Source organism: Dromiciops gliroides, chromosome 1 (genome assembly GCF_019393635.1).
Source record: "Dromiciops gliroides isolate mDroGli1 chromosome 1, mDroGli1.pri, whole genome shotgun sequence".
Lineage (NCBI taxonomy): Eukaryota > Metazoa > Chordata > Mammalia > Microbiotheria > Microbiotheriidae > Dromiciops > Dromiciops gliroides.
In genome coordinates, this window is record NC_057861.1 from 611967626 (window position 1) to 611985813 (window position 18188).

The 18188-nt window shown below is 38.0% G+C and overlaps 1 protein-coding gene across 2 annotated transcripts in view; it reads left to right on the top strand.

Moving 5' to 3' along the window:
- GNAQ (G protein subunit alpha q) overlaps window positions 1-18188 on the top strand; it is a 409874-nt gene that overhangs the window by 262067 nt on the left and 129619 nt on the right. For both annotated transcript variants that reach the window (XM_043971286.1, XM_043971293.1), the window contains exon 3: window positions 15210-15364. In XM_043971286.1, coding sequence (XP_043827221.1) covers window positions 15210-15364 — 155 coding nt within the window. The remainder of the gene's footprint in view (window positions 1-15209; window positions 15365-18188) is intronic.

Below are 18188 nucleotides of genomic sequence, written 5' to 3' on the forward strand. Positions count from 1 at the left end.
GAAGAACATTGATAAGCTGGAGAGCATCCAGAGCAGGGGGGTCAATATGGTGAAAGGCTTTGAGTTCATGACTTATGAAGACCTCAAAGAACTGGGCATTTATAGCCTGGGGAAAAGAAGACTTGGGGGAAGACATTATAGCTGTATTTAAATTTGTGAAGGGCTGTTTTATGGAGGACAGATTACACTTGTTTGACCCCCAAAATGAAGAACCAGGAATAAAGGCTAGAAGTTGAAAAGAGGCCAATGCTAGGGAAAGAAACTACCTAACAATCAGTCTTGTCCAAAAGCTTAGTGACTGGCTTTGAGATCTTTGGGGTTTCCAGTCCTATAAAATTGAATTACCAATTGTTGGGTATATTAAAATAGAGATTCCTCTGTGTGTTGAGTTGAACTAGAGTGGAGGTTAGAGTAGATATGGCTTAAAGCTCAACATGGTCACACCAGACTATACATGTATTCAAAAGTATCCCATTTGAAGATATTACAATAGTTATTGTAATTTCCCTGCTAGAAACTGTGTCCCATATAGTCATTGTCATTTTCTTATCTGGGAGCCAGAACTAAGAGAATGCCTATAACAATTTCAAGCCATCAATAATACCTGCTCCCTACCCCCACCCCATGCACAAGCCCTGGATTCTGATCTTTTCTTGTGGCAGAGTTCTGCCTGCCACAAAAAACTAGGGTAGAGAGCAGGAAAATGTGAAGGCTGTCTAGCCAAGATGCTCAAGAGTAAATTATACCCTAAGTGTTAAGTCAGGGGTGTCAGACAGAGAATGTCTTTTGGTCTCTAACCATGCCTCCTAAGTCTAGAACTTCTTCCATCTTGGTATACCCCAACACTCCAAGCCATACCTCTCACAGTTCAGGAAGATGTTGAGATTTGAGATTTTTGTTGACTTCTTCTACCTTGTGTGATGTCTCTACTCTGTGATGAATCTATTTCCTCTCATTCCACTTCTTCAGATAAACAGAAGCCCTTCTAACTTTTTCCATGAACTACATACTGGGAAAATGTTCTCATTAAACATCTCTGAAAAAAGCATGACATCTTAAATCTTTGTGTTGTCAAATATTAAGATCCATTTCCCCAGTAGGTAAGTGGTCAAAGCATATGAACTGACAGCTTTGAAAAGAAGAAATTCAGAAGGTCAACACCTATCTGAACCTGTCCAGAATCACAAATAACAAAAGAAATGCAAGTTCTCGAGTCAGATGAACTGGGTTTAAATCTTAATTCTTCCAGTACCTAACTGTGGAGAAGCCAGTTAACTACCTGCGACTAGTTCCTTCAACTGTATAATGAGGAAAGGATCCTAGGAGTAGGACATTGGATTTGGAATAAAAGATGAAAAGACTCAAAGTTGATGAGGCTGTGGGCAAATAGGTATGGTAATTCACTGCTGGTAGAAGTGTTTATTGGTCCTACTGTAGTGTAAGGCAATATGGAATTATATAACAAAATTTCAAATACATTCCTGTCCTTTCACTTACTGACCCCACTAATAGGTTTGTGGCCTAAGAGGTCATTGATCAGAAGAATAAGACCTATGTGTACAAAAATATTCATGGGGGGTGGGGGTTTTCACAGTGACAAAAAAAATATGGAAACCAATTATGTGCCCAACATTTTGGAACAGCTAAATAAACTGTAGCATATGAAAGCAATAGACTATTGTTATACCATAAAGAATGACTTCCATGAATAATTCAAAGAAATATGGGAAGATTTGTATGATGCAGAGTGAAGAAAGCAAAGCCATAAGAAAAATATATACACACTGACTATAATATGGAAATGAAAACAAGATCAAGGAACAACAAATATTGTGCTTAGTGCAGTAGGGTTGGCTTTAGTATTGTATTATTAAAGTTCAAGTACACAGCCTTCCTTTCCCTTAACAAATAGGAAATAGGGCAGCTAGATGGCGCAGTGGTTAAAGCACCGGCCCTGAATTCAGGAGTACCTGAGTTCAAATCTCAGACACTTGGCATTTACTAGCTGTGTGACCCTGGACAAGTCACTTAACCCCCATTGCCTGCAAAAAAAAAAAACAAATAGGAAATAAATGCATCTGGATACACGTACAATGACTTTCAATCATCTCTTTGTTTTATTTTCCTTAATTATTTTCAGAGATTATATTTTGCCTTAAAGTTCATCTCTTTTGTTAAAAGAAAATATATCAGGAATCTGTTGCCCAGTTTTGCTAATCTGCTCCCCACCCCCATCTGTTTTATTCTTTGCTACAAGGTCATGACTTGCTGACTAGGGGAATGGGGAGGAATATCTTGAGGAAGAAAGGTGATGTTAAAAAAAAACAATTAAGATTTTTTTTTAAAAGAAAGAAAACATGAATTTTTCAAAAATTCACAATGACAACAAAACTTTGATCTCTCTATATAGCTGTTTCTCTGTATAGATATCTATATAAATCATTCAAGCAACTGTCCTAGCCCTCCCTACGCCCCATTTTGTTAGTAGGAATAGGTAGGAATCTTATATGTTCTTTGTTCTTTTTTTTTTTTTTTCCTGAAGAGGCCATGGAAAACATCCAGCCATCTAAGATATAATTGCATTTCAGAAGGGCGAAATCATGTAAACTTGATGTTACCCCATTTCCAATTTCCTAATGTCTTCAGTGGCTGTTTGCTTTTGCCCACTGTGTACCCTCAGAGGCAGCCACCTGGTTCCAAAGCATTCCTAAAGCTAATACTCTTCAGATTAGATCATCAAGACCCAAATTCCACTGTCATTTAAAATGGAAGCAAATTAGATTTTTAAAATGTGTTTACACGTATTTGAAATACACATCTCTTTTGCCTTTTCTTATGCTATCATCTTAAAACTAAAATGAGAAGAAAATAAACACCTGTTAAAGGTTTGCTGTTTGCTTTCTGACGATGAGTTATTTTTCTTTTATTATGTGTGTAGGTGTAATTTGATTTTTAACTGGACCTCTGATTTAGGTAGTATAAGGAAATGCCAATGAGATAACTCCCTTTGCCTAGATGTGCCAGACTGATATAATTTTAAGTTAACATTTTTTCACTATTTAATTTAGTATAATCACTTGTAATTTCTTATCACCATTACAATTTCATATTTGACTATGTGGTACAATGAAAAGAGGAAAGAGAAGGGAATAAGCACTTATATAATCAATCATTCGTTAAGTGCCTACTATATGTCAGGCACCATGTTAAGTGCTAAAAATACAAAAATGAGGCAAAAGACAGTCCCTGCTCTCAAGGAGCTTACAATATAATGGTGAAGACAGTATGAAAACAAATATATACAAAGCAACCTATATATGGGATAATTAGGAAATAATTAACAGAGAGAAGGTGCTCACATTAAAAGAAGGGTTAAGGAAAGCTTATTGTAGAAGTTGGGATTTTAGTCTTGACTTGTTGTTTGTCCTTTATCCTCAAAGAGGACCATGACATCAGGGTGATGTCATGACTTGCACTGAATTGGATTTAAGTGAGGGAGGCTGTGCAGAGTCACCAACTTCACTCTCTCCTCCAGAGTCATATGGGTCCAGTGACAAGATAGATATCAGGATGACTGGAGATGGCCCTGGATGTTTAAGGCAATCAGGATTAAGTGACTTGTCGAGGGTCACACTCTGAGGTGAGATTTGAATTCAGGTCCTCCTGACTCCAGGGCCAGCACTTTATCCACTGTGCCACCTAACTGCCCAGTCAGGCCTTAAAGGAAGCCAGACTGCCTCTTAGGCAGATCACTAAACCTTACTGGGCCTCAGTTTCTCACCTATAAAAGATAGTCTCTCAGAGATCCCTTCTTGCTCTAAATCTGTGATCTTACATACAGCAAAGAATCTAGTTTATCTTCCTATTCTAATGCACCTTTGGGGGAAAATATCCTTTTACTTTTTCAGAATATTTTTCATCAAAAAGCAATTTTTAAGACTGTATGATTTTGGGGGGCAGCTAGATGGCGCAGTGGTTAAAGCGCTGGCCCTGGATTCAGGATTACCCGAGTTCAAATCCAGCCTCAGACACTTAACACTTACTAGCTGTGTGACCCTGGGCAAGTCACTTAACCCCCATTGCCCCTCAAAAAAAACAAACAAAAAAACAAAACAAAACAAAAGACTGTATGATTTTTAAATGTTATGCTTTTGAAGGATTTGGAAAGATTTATATGAAAACAATTATTAAAATTAAAATTATTGTGAATGAGAGTTAATTAAGGTGAGGAAGGTAGATAGCACAGTGCACAAGGCATGAATGGGATTTGGAGCCAAGAGACCTGAGTTCAAATGTGGCATCAGATATTTACTATCTCTAACTCTGGGCAAGTCATGTAATATATGTAAGCCTCAGTTCCCTCATCTATAAAATGGAAGCAATCTCACACTATTCACCTTTCTGGTTTGAGAATCAAATGAATTAACACACGACAAAGCACTTTGCAAACTTTAAAGTGCTATAAAAAGGTCAGCTATTATTATATAGTTAAATGAAATCATCCCTAGCAGCAAGACTATAGATAAACTGGATTTTGCAATAAAAATGACTTGGTTTTTACCTGTCTGGTGGCAACAGACAGGTGGTAACAATTTTCCACATACCATGTTTTGTTGTAAGTTTGAGGTAGGTTTAATAGCTAAGCTCATAATTGAGACAGGGGTCAGTCAATTGCTGCCACATTGAAATTCAAACCAAACTGTGCACATCCAATTGAAACCAATCCAATCTATCAAGGTGCCGTGCAGTACTCTAGGGACACAAAGACAAATTGAAATATAGGCCCTACCTTCAAGCAGCATGAATTCCATTAGGGGTAAAGAAAGAATAGATAGAATGCATAAATAGATAAACATATACAATTTTTCCTCAATTCTTACTAAGGAAGTATTGTCTCAATAACACTCTGGGAAGTAGGCAGTTAGGTTCCCTTGACCACCAAAAACTGTCATCTTTTGCTAGAGATTGCTGAAAATACACTTTTCTGTATACGCTTCTTTGTAACAAAAATAATTCTTTAAACTTTTTTTTTACAGGATAATAAACATTTTTATTTAAAGTTTTGAGTTCCAAATTCTATCCCTCCTTCCCTCCCTCCGCTCCTCCCTCCCTGAGGTGGAAAGCAATCAGATATAGGATTTATAACAAAATATTAATTTTGATAATAGCTACTTTTCCTAACAAAGTAACCATGAAATAGCCTATATATGCAGGGGAGAGGAGAGGCAAAGCAGGATGGGACTGGGAGGGACAGGGGCAGTGATGCCAGAAGAACAATAAGGTAAAAAAGTAAAAAAGGCAACCTGCTATCTCTAATCTTTCTGCTTCATGGTAGAATTGTTCCCCATGTAAAGCACACAGCTTAGGATAAGTCAACAACCCTGGTCAGAGCTGAGAAATTTGGCCCAAGAGGGCTCAGGGTGGGCCCAGTGCTTTGCTCTGTACTGCTCCTTGATCTAAGCTGGGATGCTGCTCGGGGAGCCCTGGAAAGAGGGCAGGAGTGACCACCATCTCATTTACCCACAAACAGCCAGTTTTCCCATCTTTTCAATTCCTTCACCATGTACTTGAGAAGCTACTTTAACGCTTTGGCAGCAGATTTACAAATACTTTTGTAAATATTTTCCTCCTTTGGGGGAATATAAACTTGCACATGGCACCTCTCTTTTTTTTTCTCTACTGTGCATAGCCATGAATGTGTATGGTTGCCAATACAAAAGTGAAAATGAGGTTACTAAGTAGTGAAAATTAAAGGTGAGAATGTTGAGGATTGACTGTACATTATAATAGGAGGAGGATCAACTGAAGGATGAGGAAAAGGCTTCCCACAGGAAGTAACACATGAGGTAAGCTTTTTTAAAAAGCTAGGACTTGGGGGCAGCTAGGTGGCACAGTGGATAGAGCACTGGCCCTGGATTCAGGAAGACTTGAGTTCAAATCTGGCCTCAGACACTTGACACTTACTAGCTGTGTGACCTTGGGCAAGCCCCCTGCAAAAAAAAAATTTTTTTTTTAAGAAGCTAGGATTTCTAAGAGGAGAGGTTAGGAACAAGTTTATTCTGTGCATGGGGAATGACAGCATCCAGTCTTGATCCAGTCCAATCCAATAAACATTTATTTAAGCATCTGCTATGTTCCAGATATTGTACAAAGAACTGGGATATAATTAATAAAAAGAAAGATAGCCCCTACCCTCAAGGAGCTTGCCGTCTAATTGGGGAAGACAACAAAAAAGGAGGCAGTAAAAGGGGGGAAGACATCAGGAAGTACCCAGCACAGGGGCATCTTGTTCAGCAGAGTTGAAATCCGGAAGAGTAGCACATGCAAGATGGTCCTCCAAGGGATTGTTTCTTTTATTCTTTTGTAATAAGTACATACATTATAATATAAGGAAGATCAATTGAGACATCAGGAAAAAGGCTTCTCCTAGTAGGAATTATTTCCACATGAGTTGAACCCAAAAGGAAGCTAGGGCTTTTAAGAGGAGAAATTGAGGAGAAGTTCATTCTGGACACAGGGGATGACAGCACAGTGGGGTCTTCCTCCCCAGTACTTTGAACAATGTTAGTCATATAGTATAAGCATAAAAAATACTTTGACTCATAGAATTTTAGCATTGGAAAGGACTTGGGACATCCTGGCCCCACCTTAATTTTTCAAAGACAAAGAAAACAGCCTTAGTGAGGGACAGTTCCTTTCCCAAGATTATGTCATAGAATCTTCGAATTGGAATGTTACCCATAGATCACATACAAAAAGTGAGTGCTGAACTGGGAATCAAAAGACTTCCTAAATCCTAATCCCAGTTATGCCACTCACTTTTTTCTATGACCTACAGGGTTCAAGTAGGTAACATTCAATTGAGATACTGGATGTAAAATACTTTGCAGACCTTAAAGAACTCTATAAAAGTCACTTGTTGGTATTATTAGCCTACAGCCCGTTCTCCAGTCTAGTGATGACTTCATTCTCTGAGCCTTCTGCTGTACTCCTGCTGAGCTCAAACCATGTTTATAGAGCAATACAAGGGTGTGCTTGTAAATGTTTAATGACCTGGAGGGAGGGGCAGTTATTCTGCATTATTAATACTTTCTTAAATCTAGGCAATCAACAAAACAATAAAGCAAACAATTTAGTGATGATTGATTTGTAGTGATTGTCAGTTTCTGAGGTGCAAATGCTCACATTAAAAATTTAATAACAGGTTCTCATGAACTGGTCCAAGCTGGCTTACGCAATCACTAGCTCCTTCCTGTTGAACTAAATTGAACTGAAGCATTTCTGACAAATCTATCACTCTGATTTTTGTTGATGATGTTAATTTTACCTAAATATTTTTAATGTTGCTGACAGTGGAGATGAAGGTAATAACATATTCCTCCTTCTTCCCAGAGCATTCTAGCCAATAATTTGTTTTCCCTGTATTGGCTTATGTTTTTTATATGTATATAAACTGTTTATCTTATGAGGCAGGTAGATGACACAATGGATAGAGTGGTGAACTTGGAGTCAGAAAAACCTGAGGTCTAATCCAGCTCATATACTTACTTACCAGCTGTATGACCCTGGGCAAGTCACTTAACCTCCCTCAGCCTGGGGATTGTCAAGAGGCAATCACAACGGTCACAAGACTTATGTGAAAACCAAGTTTTTACAAAAATAAATGAACATGGTGTGGAACCCAAAGAGTTCACAGTCCTTACAGAAGTTTGCATATTTATGACAGTAGAACAAAAGGAGGAGGAAAAAATAGGAATGGGTGTGGCATGGTGCAGTAAAAGTGGAAAAAAGGACAAAGCCCCTCCTGAAGAGGAGGAGCAAGGTGATGACAAAAGCTGCATATTTTCCCCCCTTGGGAACACTAGACTATGAAAATAGGAGGGTCTGCTTATCTGCAAAGGACCCCAGCTGCACAAGCATTTTCCTAGGCTGACACAGGCTGGCTGGCACCTGTCTTGCCTCCCAAGGACACACAGGGCATCTAGCTTGGGGTGCAAGCAACAAATTATGTCAGCTGGTGAGGGGGTGTCCATCCTTGACACATTCAGGGCCTCCTGCATGCTGTGGGTCCAGTGTTTCCGGAAAATGTGGCAAATCAAAAAGGCAAGTTTAGGGTTCCCCTTTACAGCCCTTAATAGGATAAAAATAACATCTATTTCCCAGAAAGTTATGAGGACAAAATGAGGTAATATTTTTAAAGCACTTTGCTAACCTTAAAGTGCTACATAAGTGCTTATTATTAATATTATTGCTGGTGTTTTCATAAACTCTATCCCCAACAGAAACCATTTCTATCTAACTCTGGGTTTGGTCTATTGCTCTATGCTATAGTGGTACTGTATATACATTTAATAAAAATTAAAAGTGTGTCGTGTGTCAAAACTGTTTGACAGAAATGAACTGTGCTCCAGATTCAGAAAGAGTATGCCTTTCAAATGACACATTTGGCCTAATAGTAGATGTGGAATTTATTTTAGAATCCTTACCTACACTAGCCTACGTCACTGTGTAGCTTTTACCCAGTTCAAAGAGTACTCTCATTCACTTCTCCCTATGGATAATTAATTCAATCTTATGATAGAAAATGTACTATAGGATTATTAGCCATGCCTCCATTAAACAAATGGGAAAACATACTCTTGAATAACAGTAGCCTTTAAAGGCCTTTTCTTTCATTAGACATTCTAAAGGCAAATCTACAGATTTTTTAGTCGGACATTTTTAGGTATAACAATTCCTTTGAAATAGGTCTTGGGGTAACTGGGTGGCACAGTGGATAAAGCACTAGCCCTGGAGTCAGGAGGACTTGAGTCCAAATCCAGCCTCAGACACTTGACACTTGCTAGCTGTGTGACCCTGGGCAAGTCACTTAACCCTCATTGCCCTGGGGGAGGGGGGGAAGAAAAGAAAAAAATGGTAAAGAGAACACCAATAGGTCTTAAAGAGAATATTAGTATTACTAATAGCCAGCATTTTTCATAGCACTTGAAAGTTGGATTTTCTGTTTAAGAGACTTTTAAAAACCTTTGAAAGTGCTAGACAATTTTCCATATAGAGTCCAGTCTTCCCTCTTCCTTCTATATGGTTTTGTGCTCAAGTTATTATACATTTGCAGTGCCTATCCAAGTTATATGTATGAATGAACCTGCTTGATGGGCTCGCCATTTAAGGGCTTATCATAGATTAAACAATAGACATTCATGTACTTTTTTTACTCCTGCATGCATTTGCTCATCTAAATTCTTGTCAATGGTTATTAATCTCACTTAAAAGGCTCTGACATGTTTTGGTGCTTGATTTTTTTTTTAAAGACAATATCATTTACAAACAGGAGCATCCTCCTCCTCCTGGAGGATCACAACATTTATGGGGAGCATCTCTTTCACTTGGACTCTGTGCTGGATATCTTCCATGAAAGTGGTTTGAATGGATACTCTGCTGGGAAGTTGATTTTTATTCTCAAGCCTCCCTTGTTATAAGGAGGGTTGTCAGGAATGATGAGCCCTTGCCAAGTCAATAAATTAGCTTCATCAACCTGGATGTTATGGAAGTTTTTCATCCCACATTTGCGGATTTCTTCCAGCTCCTTCATCAGCCTCCTGCTGGCCACCATCTTGGGTCTGGTCTTCCATGAAAGTGGAAAACATTTTTGGAGAGTATGTCTTCCTGGTTCTACACCTTGCCTTTTTCTTTATAACTCAGATATTTATTGTACAGAATTTTCTCTGTTGTTATCTGATCTTAATGTACACATGGGAGACACCTTGTTGGAGGAGAACCTTTAATTCTGCATAGGCTTTTTTTTATCATAGACAAACACCAAAAATTGGGATCTTGTTCTCTCTCCAACTTTGAGTCAATTATGTGGTTATAAAGATATGTTCTACTAAACAACATCCTTTTTTTGAAAGCCTATTTGTTCCTTTTTTATATTTTCTTCCATCATGCCCTTGATACATGTACAGATTATTCTGATAAAGATTTTGTAGAGGTGAGAAAATAGGCATATGTTTCCATAGTTATTGATGTTCCCTCAATAGTCTTTTTTGGTAGTGATACCATCTGTGCTTCCCCCCCAATTGTGTGCGGGTTTTTTTCCCCTCTTCAGATATCTTGAGACTAATTTCGTCAATACCCTCAAAATTCTGTTGCCTCCAGGATGAATTTCTTCTCTGTGTACTTGATCTGGTCCAGCTGCTATTCTTTTCTTTTTCTTTAGTGCCTTTTCTGTATCTTCAGGCAACACAGCAGGAACTCTGATGAATCTGAATGTGATGGTTCAGCTGTCACTGATGAAGAAAATAGTTTGTTATAGAAATGTTGACAGCTGTTTTTCACTGTTCCCTTGTTTGTTGTCTTCCAGTTTCAACTTTAAATGCTCTTGGGATGATTTGGCATAATTGGGCATCAATCCAAGCATTCTACAAATTTGTTTTTTCCCTCTAACACTTCTTGCTCTCTTATAAGTTTAGATTTACTGTTCATAATCTTCTGTCATTCTACTCTGTAAGGTTTTGCAAATGAATTTCTATTCTAAACAGATGTTGTTTCCCCCTCACTCCCCCTTTCCCCACTTGCCAAAAAGATCAAGTGTTTGCTAGTTGAGGCAGTTTCTCTGCCTCCTTATGGCAATTGTTTTACATTGATTAAACTTCTATAGGAAATCATTTATGTCAATATCTGTTCCTTGATCTGTTTCCCATTTTTATGTCAATAGCTTGTTTAAATAAGTTATGTTCATGCTATTTTAATTGTCTACCATTGCTTCTTGTCCTTATTCTCTTCTAATTTGATGTTGAATTTATTTTTCCCCCCTAACAAGTTGATGGGATGACTGTACAAAGGGTGTTGATTTGGAAGTAACTTCTACATCAGTAATCAGTTATTTCCTAAGAGTCAAATTCAATTTTTATGATAATTGTTTGGTGTTCACTGTGTCCATTGCCATCCTAGTCTCTTTTTTTTTTTTAGTGAGGCAATTGGGGTTAAGTGACTTGCCCAGGGTCACACAGCTAGTAAGTGTTAAGTGTCTGAGGCCGGATTTGAACTCAGGTACTCCTGACTCCAGGGCCAGTGCTCTATCCACTGTACCATCTAGCTGCCCCCATCCTAGTCTCTTAAAAAAAAAAGTATTCATGATATATAAACTTGAGATTTCTGAGTAGTCTACAGGCCTTTGACCTATTACGTATCCTGATCCTGAGACATTTTCCCAACATGGGGCCAGGGATGAGAAGGAGGAGCATTTTACCCTATAGCCATCTTTGTATTGAAGTAATTGAATATATACATATGTGTATATATATATGTTTCTATATATATATACACATATATACATATATACAGAGACAGAGACCTAGTCCTATGATTTCACTGGTGTAGAGAATTCTGAATAAGAAAATCCCTTTACCAGTATAGGTCAAGAATAAATTTGCAATTTATAGATTTAGGAAATTGCCTGGGACACTGAGAAATAAAAACCACAGGTCACACAACCATAATTTATAAGAGGTAAGACTTGAAATCAGACCTTCCTGATTTCTAAGCCAACTCTAGTCACTATGCCATACTACCTTTCATTAAAATAAATAAAATATTTTAATTTAGAGGGCCTTATCATTAGGATATCATTTGGGATAAACACAAAGTTAAACATCCCCAAAGCAACTTAAGTGCTCTCTTACTATCTCCATGATTATCTTAGATTTCAAATCCCTATCTTCCATTTTTGTTTCATCCTTACCATTCCTAAGATTATTTCATTTGCAGAGAAAGCATTAGGAAGATTAGAATTGAGTAGCTCTGTCTTCTGTTATCATCATAAGATCCAATCAATTAACTTTAAAAACAAACACACCTTTGTTTTGCTTAGCCTTCTGTATCAGTCTCAACTCAATCTGAGTTTTAGCACTGATGACACTATTCAAGCACATGTCAAATTATAAAGAGTGGGCCAAAAGTCATGAAAAAATTTCAATATTTATTAACTCCTATATTTTTTGTTTTTAATTTACAATACCATACTATCACATACAGTATATATAGGAAATGAATTTACATTATGTGTGAAAAATCAAATCTCATAAATGGTGAAAGATAAAGGAAAAATACTTTTCAAAAAGTTATTAAAATATCATGACTTTTGGCTTACCCTGTACATTCATTTTCCATGATCTACTTACTGTTGCTTCTACTTTCTATAGTGTATTTTTTTAAAAGCTAGAGATGATTAGCAATTTCCCCAGATATTCACATCATCTCTTAAATGACTCCACTTTATTCTTGTGGTCAGAATTATTTCTCTATATGCCCTTAGGATGTCAAAGACCTACACTGGATTGGTCAAAAGACAAAAGCATGTGTAAGAGAGGTTAGAGAAGTAGAAACAACAGGATTTAGCCATATATGTGTCAAATGTTTCACTTGTTTGAAACAAGAGAGATTTCTTTCATGTATAAGCTTTCTTTTCAAAATATTGAACTTATTGGGGTTATTATATGTGTGTGTTTAAATATTTATATATATCTTATATAAAGTCTTAACAAGAACTATCAGGTTATGGTTTGTTTTTTTCCCCTAGGCAATTAATAATCAATTAGAAAAGTATTTTTGTTTTAGCCCTGTCAAAAATACTTCTAAAATGTATCTAAAGACTTTACTGCCCTAATATAGTATCATGAATGTAACTGAATCTTTATTGATTCCATACTTCACTCTCTCTACTTGCACCACTACCACTCTGTTTCAGGAGCTCATCACCTCTCAATTGGGACTATTTAATAGTCTTCTAACTGGTCTTTTTGCTTAAACTCTCCTCCCTCTTCAATCTGTCTTCCACACATATATTGAAACAACCTTCCTAAGGCATAGGTCTGACAATGTCATTTTCCTACTTAAAAATCTCCAAGGGGCAGCTAGGTGGTGCAGTAGATAGAGCACCAGGCCAGGATTCAGGAAGACCTGGGTTCAAATTTGACCTCAGACACTTGATACTTACTAGCTGTGTGACCCTGGGCAAGTCACTTAACCTCAATTGCCTCACCCCGCCCCCCAAAAAATCTTCAAGACTTAGCTCAGATCCCACTTTCTGCAGAATGCCTCTTCCTATCCCCCTTCCTCCCAGCATGACCCACCCCACTTCCCTGATTAGGTACACATTTTTTCTGCATGTTGTTTTCCCTACTTGGATATGAACTCCACAAAGAGCATTTATTGTTTTAGCTTTTCTTTGCATCTCTAGCCCTTTCTTCGGCATCTGGCACATAGCAGGTGCTTAATTAATGCCTGTTGACTAGGGGACTGACTGGTTCTAGGGCAAAAGACAGTATATACCAAAAGTCAGTGCCATTTAAAGCTAGCTAAGTAATTAATTTGGGGGGGGGCAGGGCTGGGCAATAGGGCTTAAGTGACTTGCCCAGGGTCACACAGCTAGTAAGTATCAAGTGTCTGAGTCTGGATTTGAACTCAGGTCCTCCTGAATCCAGGGCTGGTGTTTTATCCACTGCACCCCCTAGATGCCCCCTTAAGTAATTAAATTTTAAACCTGAACTGTAGGAATTCCTTAGCCTCACATTTAAAGTCCTCCACAATCCATTTCGAGGTGACCTTTCCATCCATATCACATCTGAGTACCCTTCATACATTCTGCATTCTATCCAAAATGCACTCATTATTCCCTGCCCATGGTGTGCCACAACCTTACCTCTGAGCATTTCACAAACCATCCCTTTATTCCTGGAATGCACACACTCTTCATCTCAACCTTGACTTACTCATGAAGACTTCCTTGATTGCCTCCCCCCAGGATGTTCATGTTCTTTCCCTCCTCAAATTACTTCTGATTTATTATTACTTAACTAATTTTATATGATCATATATTTAGAGGTGGAAAGGACTATGGAGGTCATCTAATTCAACTACACTCATTTGACAAATGAGGAAACAGAGTCTCAGAGAAGTGAAGAGACTTGCCCAAGGCCTACCAGGTAGTATGACAGAGAGCCAGAATTCAAGCTAACACTTTTCCACAGAACCATGTGGCTTATTGCATTGTCCCAGTAGAATTTTTTGTGTCTGTGAGGCAATTGTGGTTAAGTGACCTGCCCAGGGTCACGCAGCTAGTAAGTGTTAAGTGTCTGAGACTGGATTTGAACTCAGGTCCTCCTGACTCCAGGGCCGGTGCTCTATCCACTGCACCACCTAGCTGCCCCACCAGCAGAATTTAAACTCAATGAAGAAAGAAGATGTGTCATTTTTGTCTTCTCTTCCCAGCATGTAGATTAATTCCTTGCACTCTTGAGTTTTCATTCACCTGAATTAACAACAACGATAATAAATATCTAATATTTATATAGTGCATACAGGCACTGTACTAAGCACTTTACCATTCACCTTATTTAATTCTCAAAACAACCCTTTGAGGTGGGTGCTATTATTATCCCCATTTCACTGCTAAGGAAACTGAGTTGAACTAAGTCGAATTGAATTGATAATCTTTGAACATCGTTGTTTATTACAGAATATCATAGGTGTAGAAGATTTGTTTTAATATGTACTGACTGTAGGATGTATGTATGAACTATTGGGGATATTCCTTTTAAAAATATAGAAACCTAAATATCTGATTTATCTAGTTATTGTTGTTGTTGTTTTAATTTCCTATCTTTTAAAATTAGAATATGGTAAGACGTGGAATTCTAGTTAATTGAGTGGTCTGCATAGTTGATACAAGTAGGAATATGCTAATATGAACAAACATACACCAAGGGAGTCTCAAATACAGTGTCCTTGCTTATAACAAAGTCGAAGTTTCTCATTCTCCACCTTTTAACACCACCCTTCCAACACACACACACACACACACATACCCCTTTAGTAATATTAACTCCACCAAGTTTGTGATTCTCAGATGACAAAGAGGTTAACATTCTGTTGAAGGTTTGAGTACTGAGTTGGTCTTCAATTGACTTTTTCTTTTTTTTTTTCCATTGACTTTAATTATGTTCATGATATTCTCAAAGATTACTCTTAGGGAAGAACTGGGAAGTGGGTTATCTTTCAAAACCCAACATTTCAAAAAGCATTATCCATTTTATGAAAGAAGCTATGACCAATAGCTATAATATAATTATTGGAAATGAAAGATCATTTTTAGTTGACTAAAAGAGAATTGAAGTTGTTGCTTTCTTTTTTTTTTTTTTCCAAAACAGGCCCATGCACAGTTAGTTCGAGAAGTTGATGTGGAGAAGGTGTCCGCTTTTGAGAATCCATATGTAGATGCAATAAAAAGTTTATGGGATGATCCTGGAATCCAAGAGTGTTATGATAGAAGACGAGAATATCAGTTATCTGACTCAACCAAATAGTGAGTACATGTCTTGAGGTCTCCTTGGTGTTTTTTTCCTTTCCACTTTATTTAAATGTTAGCCGGAATAACATTTTTTTCTGCTCTTTTGTTCAAACTTCAAAATTGTGATATGTGTGGACATAAAAATTTGATATAGATATATTTCTGGGGCTACATTATGAAGAATCTCTTTGTGAGTAGAGATTCTCTCATTCATATAATTTGTATCTCCATTGCTTAATGCATTGCCTGGCACACAGTAGGCAACTTGTTGATTGATTCCCAAGTAACCTGAGGAACAGAGGGATATGACTCCATCCTCCCTTCTCCTTTCCAAATTGCAAACCAGCTCTTCCCAAATACACATTCCATTGTGATGTTGAAATAGCATAATAATAATTTTCAGTAGAGATTTGTTGTCTTGTTCAGATGCTACAAAACACCTACATGCATTTGAAAATTGCAAACAAAAAACAAGCTTGATTATATAGCCTCCTGAAAAACCTTCAGACTATCCAATCTCTGACTGTCACAGACAGAATCTCTACTGCTTTTTTTTGAAGGCAGCATCATCTTGATTGGCAGGTTTTCTCTTACATGAGCACTGTGTGCAAGTCTAATTATACCTGCATTCCCAAATTATTTTGTGAGCTGTCAAAGAAAATAGTATGCGCTGAGAATGATTTGCTTCCTAGAGAGATCTTTTTGTTACCTTTTCTGTGTCTGCCTAGTAGAAAGGGAAGTGAAGACTTGGCAATTATATCTGGTTAATGTAATGAATGTAAACAACAATTCAATCAGGCCTCAAAATGGATTCTCCTCCCCAACCCCTTGCTTAGCCAGATTGGGATCTTCGTTGATCATGCAAACCAAATATTTGTTCAATTTTCACTTGATCTGGATCTATGTAGACAAAGGCAAAAGCGGGAAATATTCTGAGGAATATCAAATTAATAGTTTGGTGCAAGCTATTCAGTGCACTCGGGAAAATGGCAAATTGGCATGGAATCAGCAATGCCCTGGATACAAATGGTAGAGTTCCTACTTACATAGTTGGTTCTCTTCCTAATCTAATTCTTAATATCTGTATAGGTCATCAGGTAATCTACAACAGTATCTTTTGGCTAAAATATTTCCCAAAATGCATTGTGAAAACTTGAGATGAAAAATCTTGGAATATGAAGTGGAATACTCATAAAAGCCTATCATATTATGACTAGTGTTTAGTCCACATGTCTTTTGTGGTGAAAACATTTTGTGTCTTCCCTGGAATGCCTATGTTGCTCATTCCATTCACTTAGCCTATCTCCTGTATTTTCCCCCTGTTTTCTTCCCCTCCGGACATCTTTAGCTTCTGCTAGAACTTTGCCTCTACAATGATTTGTTCAGACTTCCATCTTCTTATGGTCTTCTGTTTCTTGTGCCATTTGACCTTTCTCTACTTTCTCAGATTCTAGTAACTCTGTCACATTCTATTAAATTCCCTAACCATGATTATGGACTTATATTCAGCATGATTTCTTCTCTACAACCACCCTCACTTCATGTAATCTTGGTTCTACCTGCCACTCAACCTTCTAATATTACTTCCCACTTTTCACTTTGCTGTGTTGTTGGCTGTCCTGGGACCCATTATTCCTTTTTACTCTAGCCCTCATCTTTTCTCTACTGCTCTTTTTACCCATCTGCTTGTGTTTTGTTTCTTCCCTTTCTTACCTACTCTAAGCTTTGCCTATTCACCTCTAACCTTTACTTGTGGCTTCTTCCCCTCCTGATGGGGTTTTGCTTCTGGGAATCAGATCACCATCCTAAAAGGAAGGTAAGTGCTCACCAGGATTAGGGGCTTCTCCCTAAGGCAACTACAGTCATACATTGGAGGCTGCATTTCCTGATTTGCACTCCTCTGGCAGGTGCTTCATTGAGAACCTGGTGGCCACCTCCACAATCTACTAGTTGTAGCTCCCTTCATGGGGTCCTGGTGGTATTTGTAGTGGTTATCCCAGTTATCTCAGGAATATCCTGGTAATATGTCCCCGGAATTGATTGAGAATTGGGGGCTGTTGACTGTCCCTGTCTAAGGAAAGAAAAGGTCTATCAGGTAATCCCTTCAGATACTGGGAAAGCCACCCTCTAGGAATCATGCTGATGCAGGATGAAGGAAGATACACAGGCATTCCTGGGGATAGTATGTAGGGGTCCAGCTGTGGAGTCAAAACAGCTTTGATTCAATTTAAGCTGCTGACACATACCAGCTAGATGCCTATGAACAAGTGACTTAATATCTCAGTGACCTAGGTAACTCTCTAAGACTATACATTCCAGATGAGTTGTTGTTTTGTATCAATGAAAGGAGTTTCTACACCATCATGGATTTCCAACATGGATTAAATGGCTTGCATAAAACCCCACTTCAAAAAAAAAAAAAAATGCTACCTGGACCTTTTTTTTCACCAGACTTGTCCAAATTTTACCAATGTAGGTGATCCCTGGTGAAGAAATCTCCACCAGTGAAGATCAACTATTATGCAATTAGGCAGATAGGTAGTACAGTAATTAGAGCACTGGACCATAGTGACTTCCTGACTCCCCTCAGAAAAACCCAAATTCAAATCTCACCATAACACTTGCTAGTTGTGTGACCCTGGGCAAGTCACTTAACCTCTGCCTACCTCAGTTTCCTTATCTGTAAAGTGATGATAATAATAACACCTTCCTCAGTGAGTTGAGGATCAAATATGATAGGATTTGTACAGCACATTACAAACCTTAAATTGCCATGCAAATGCTAGCTATTATCATCATTATCATTTTTAGGGGCAGCTAGGTGGTGCAGTGGATAGAA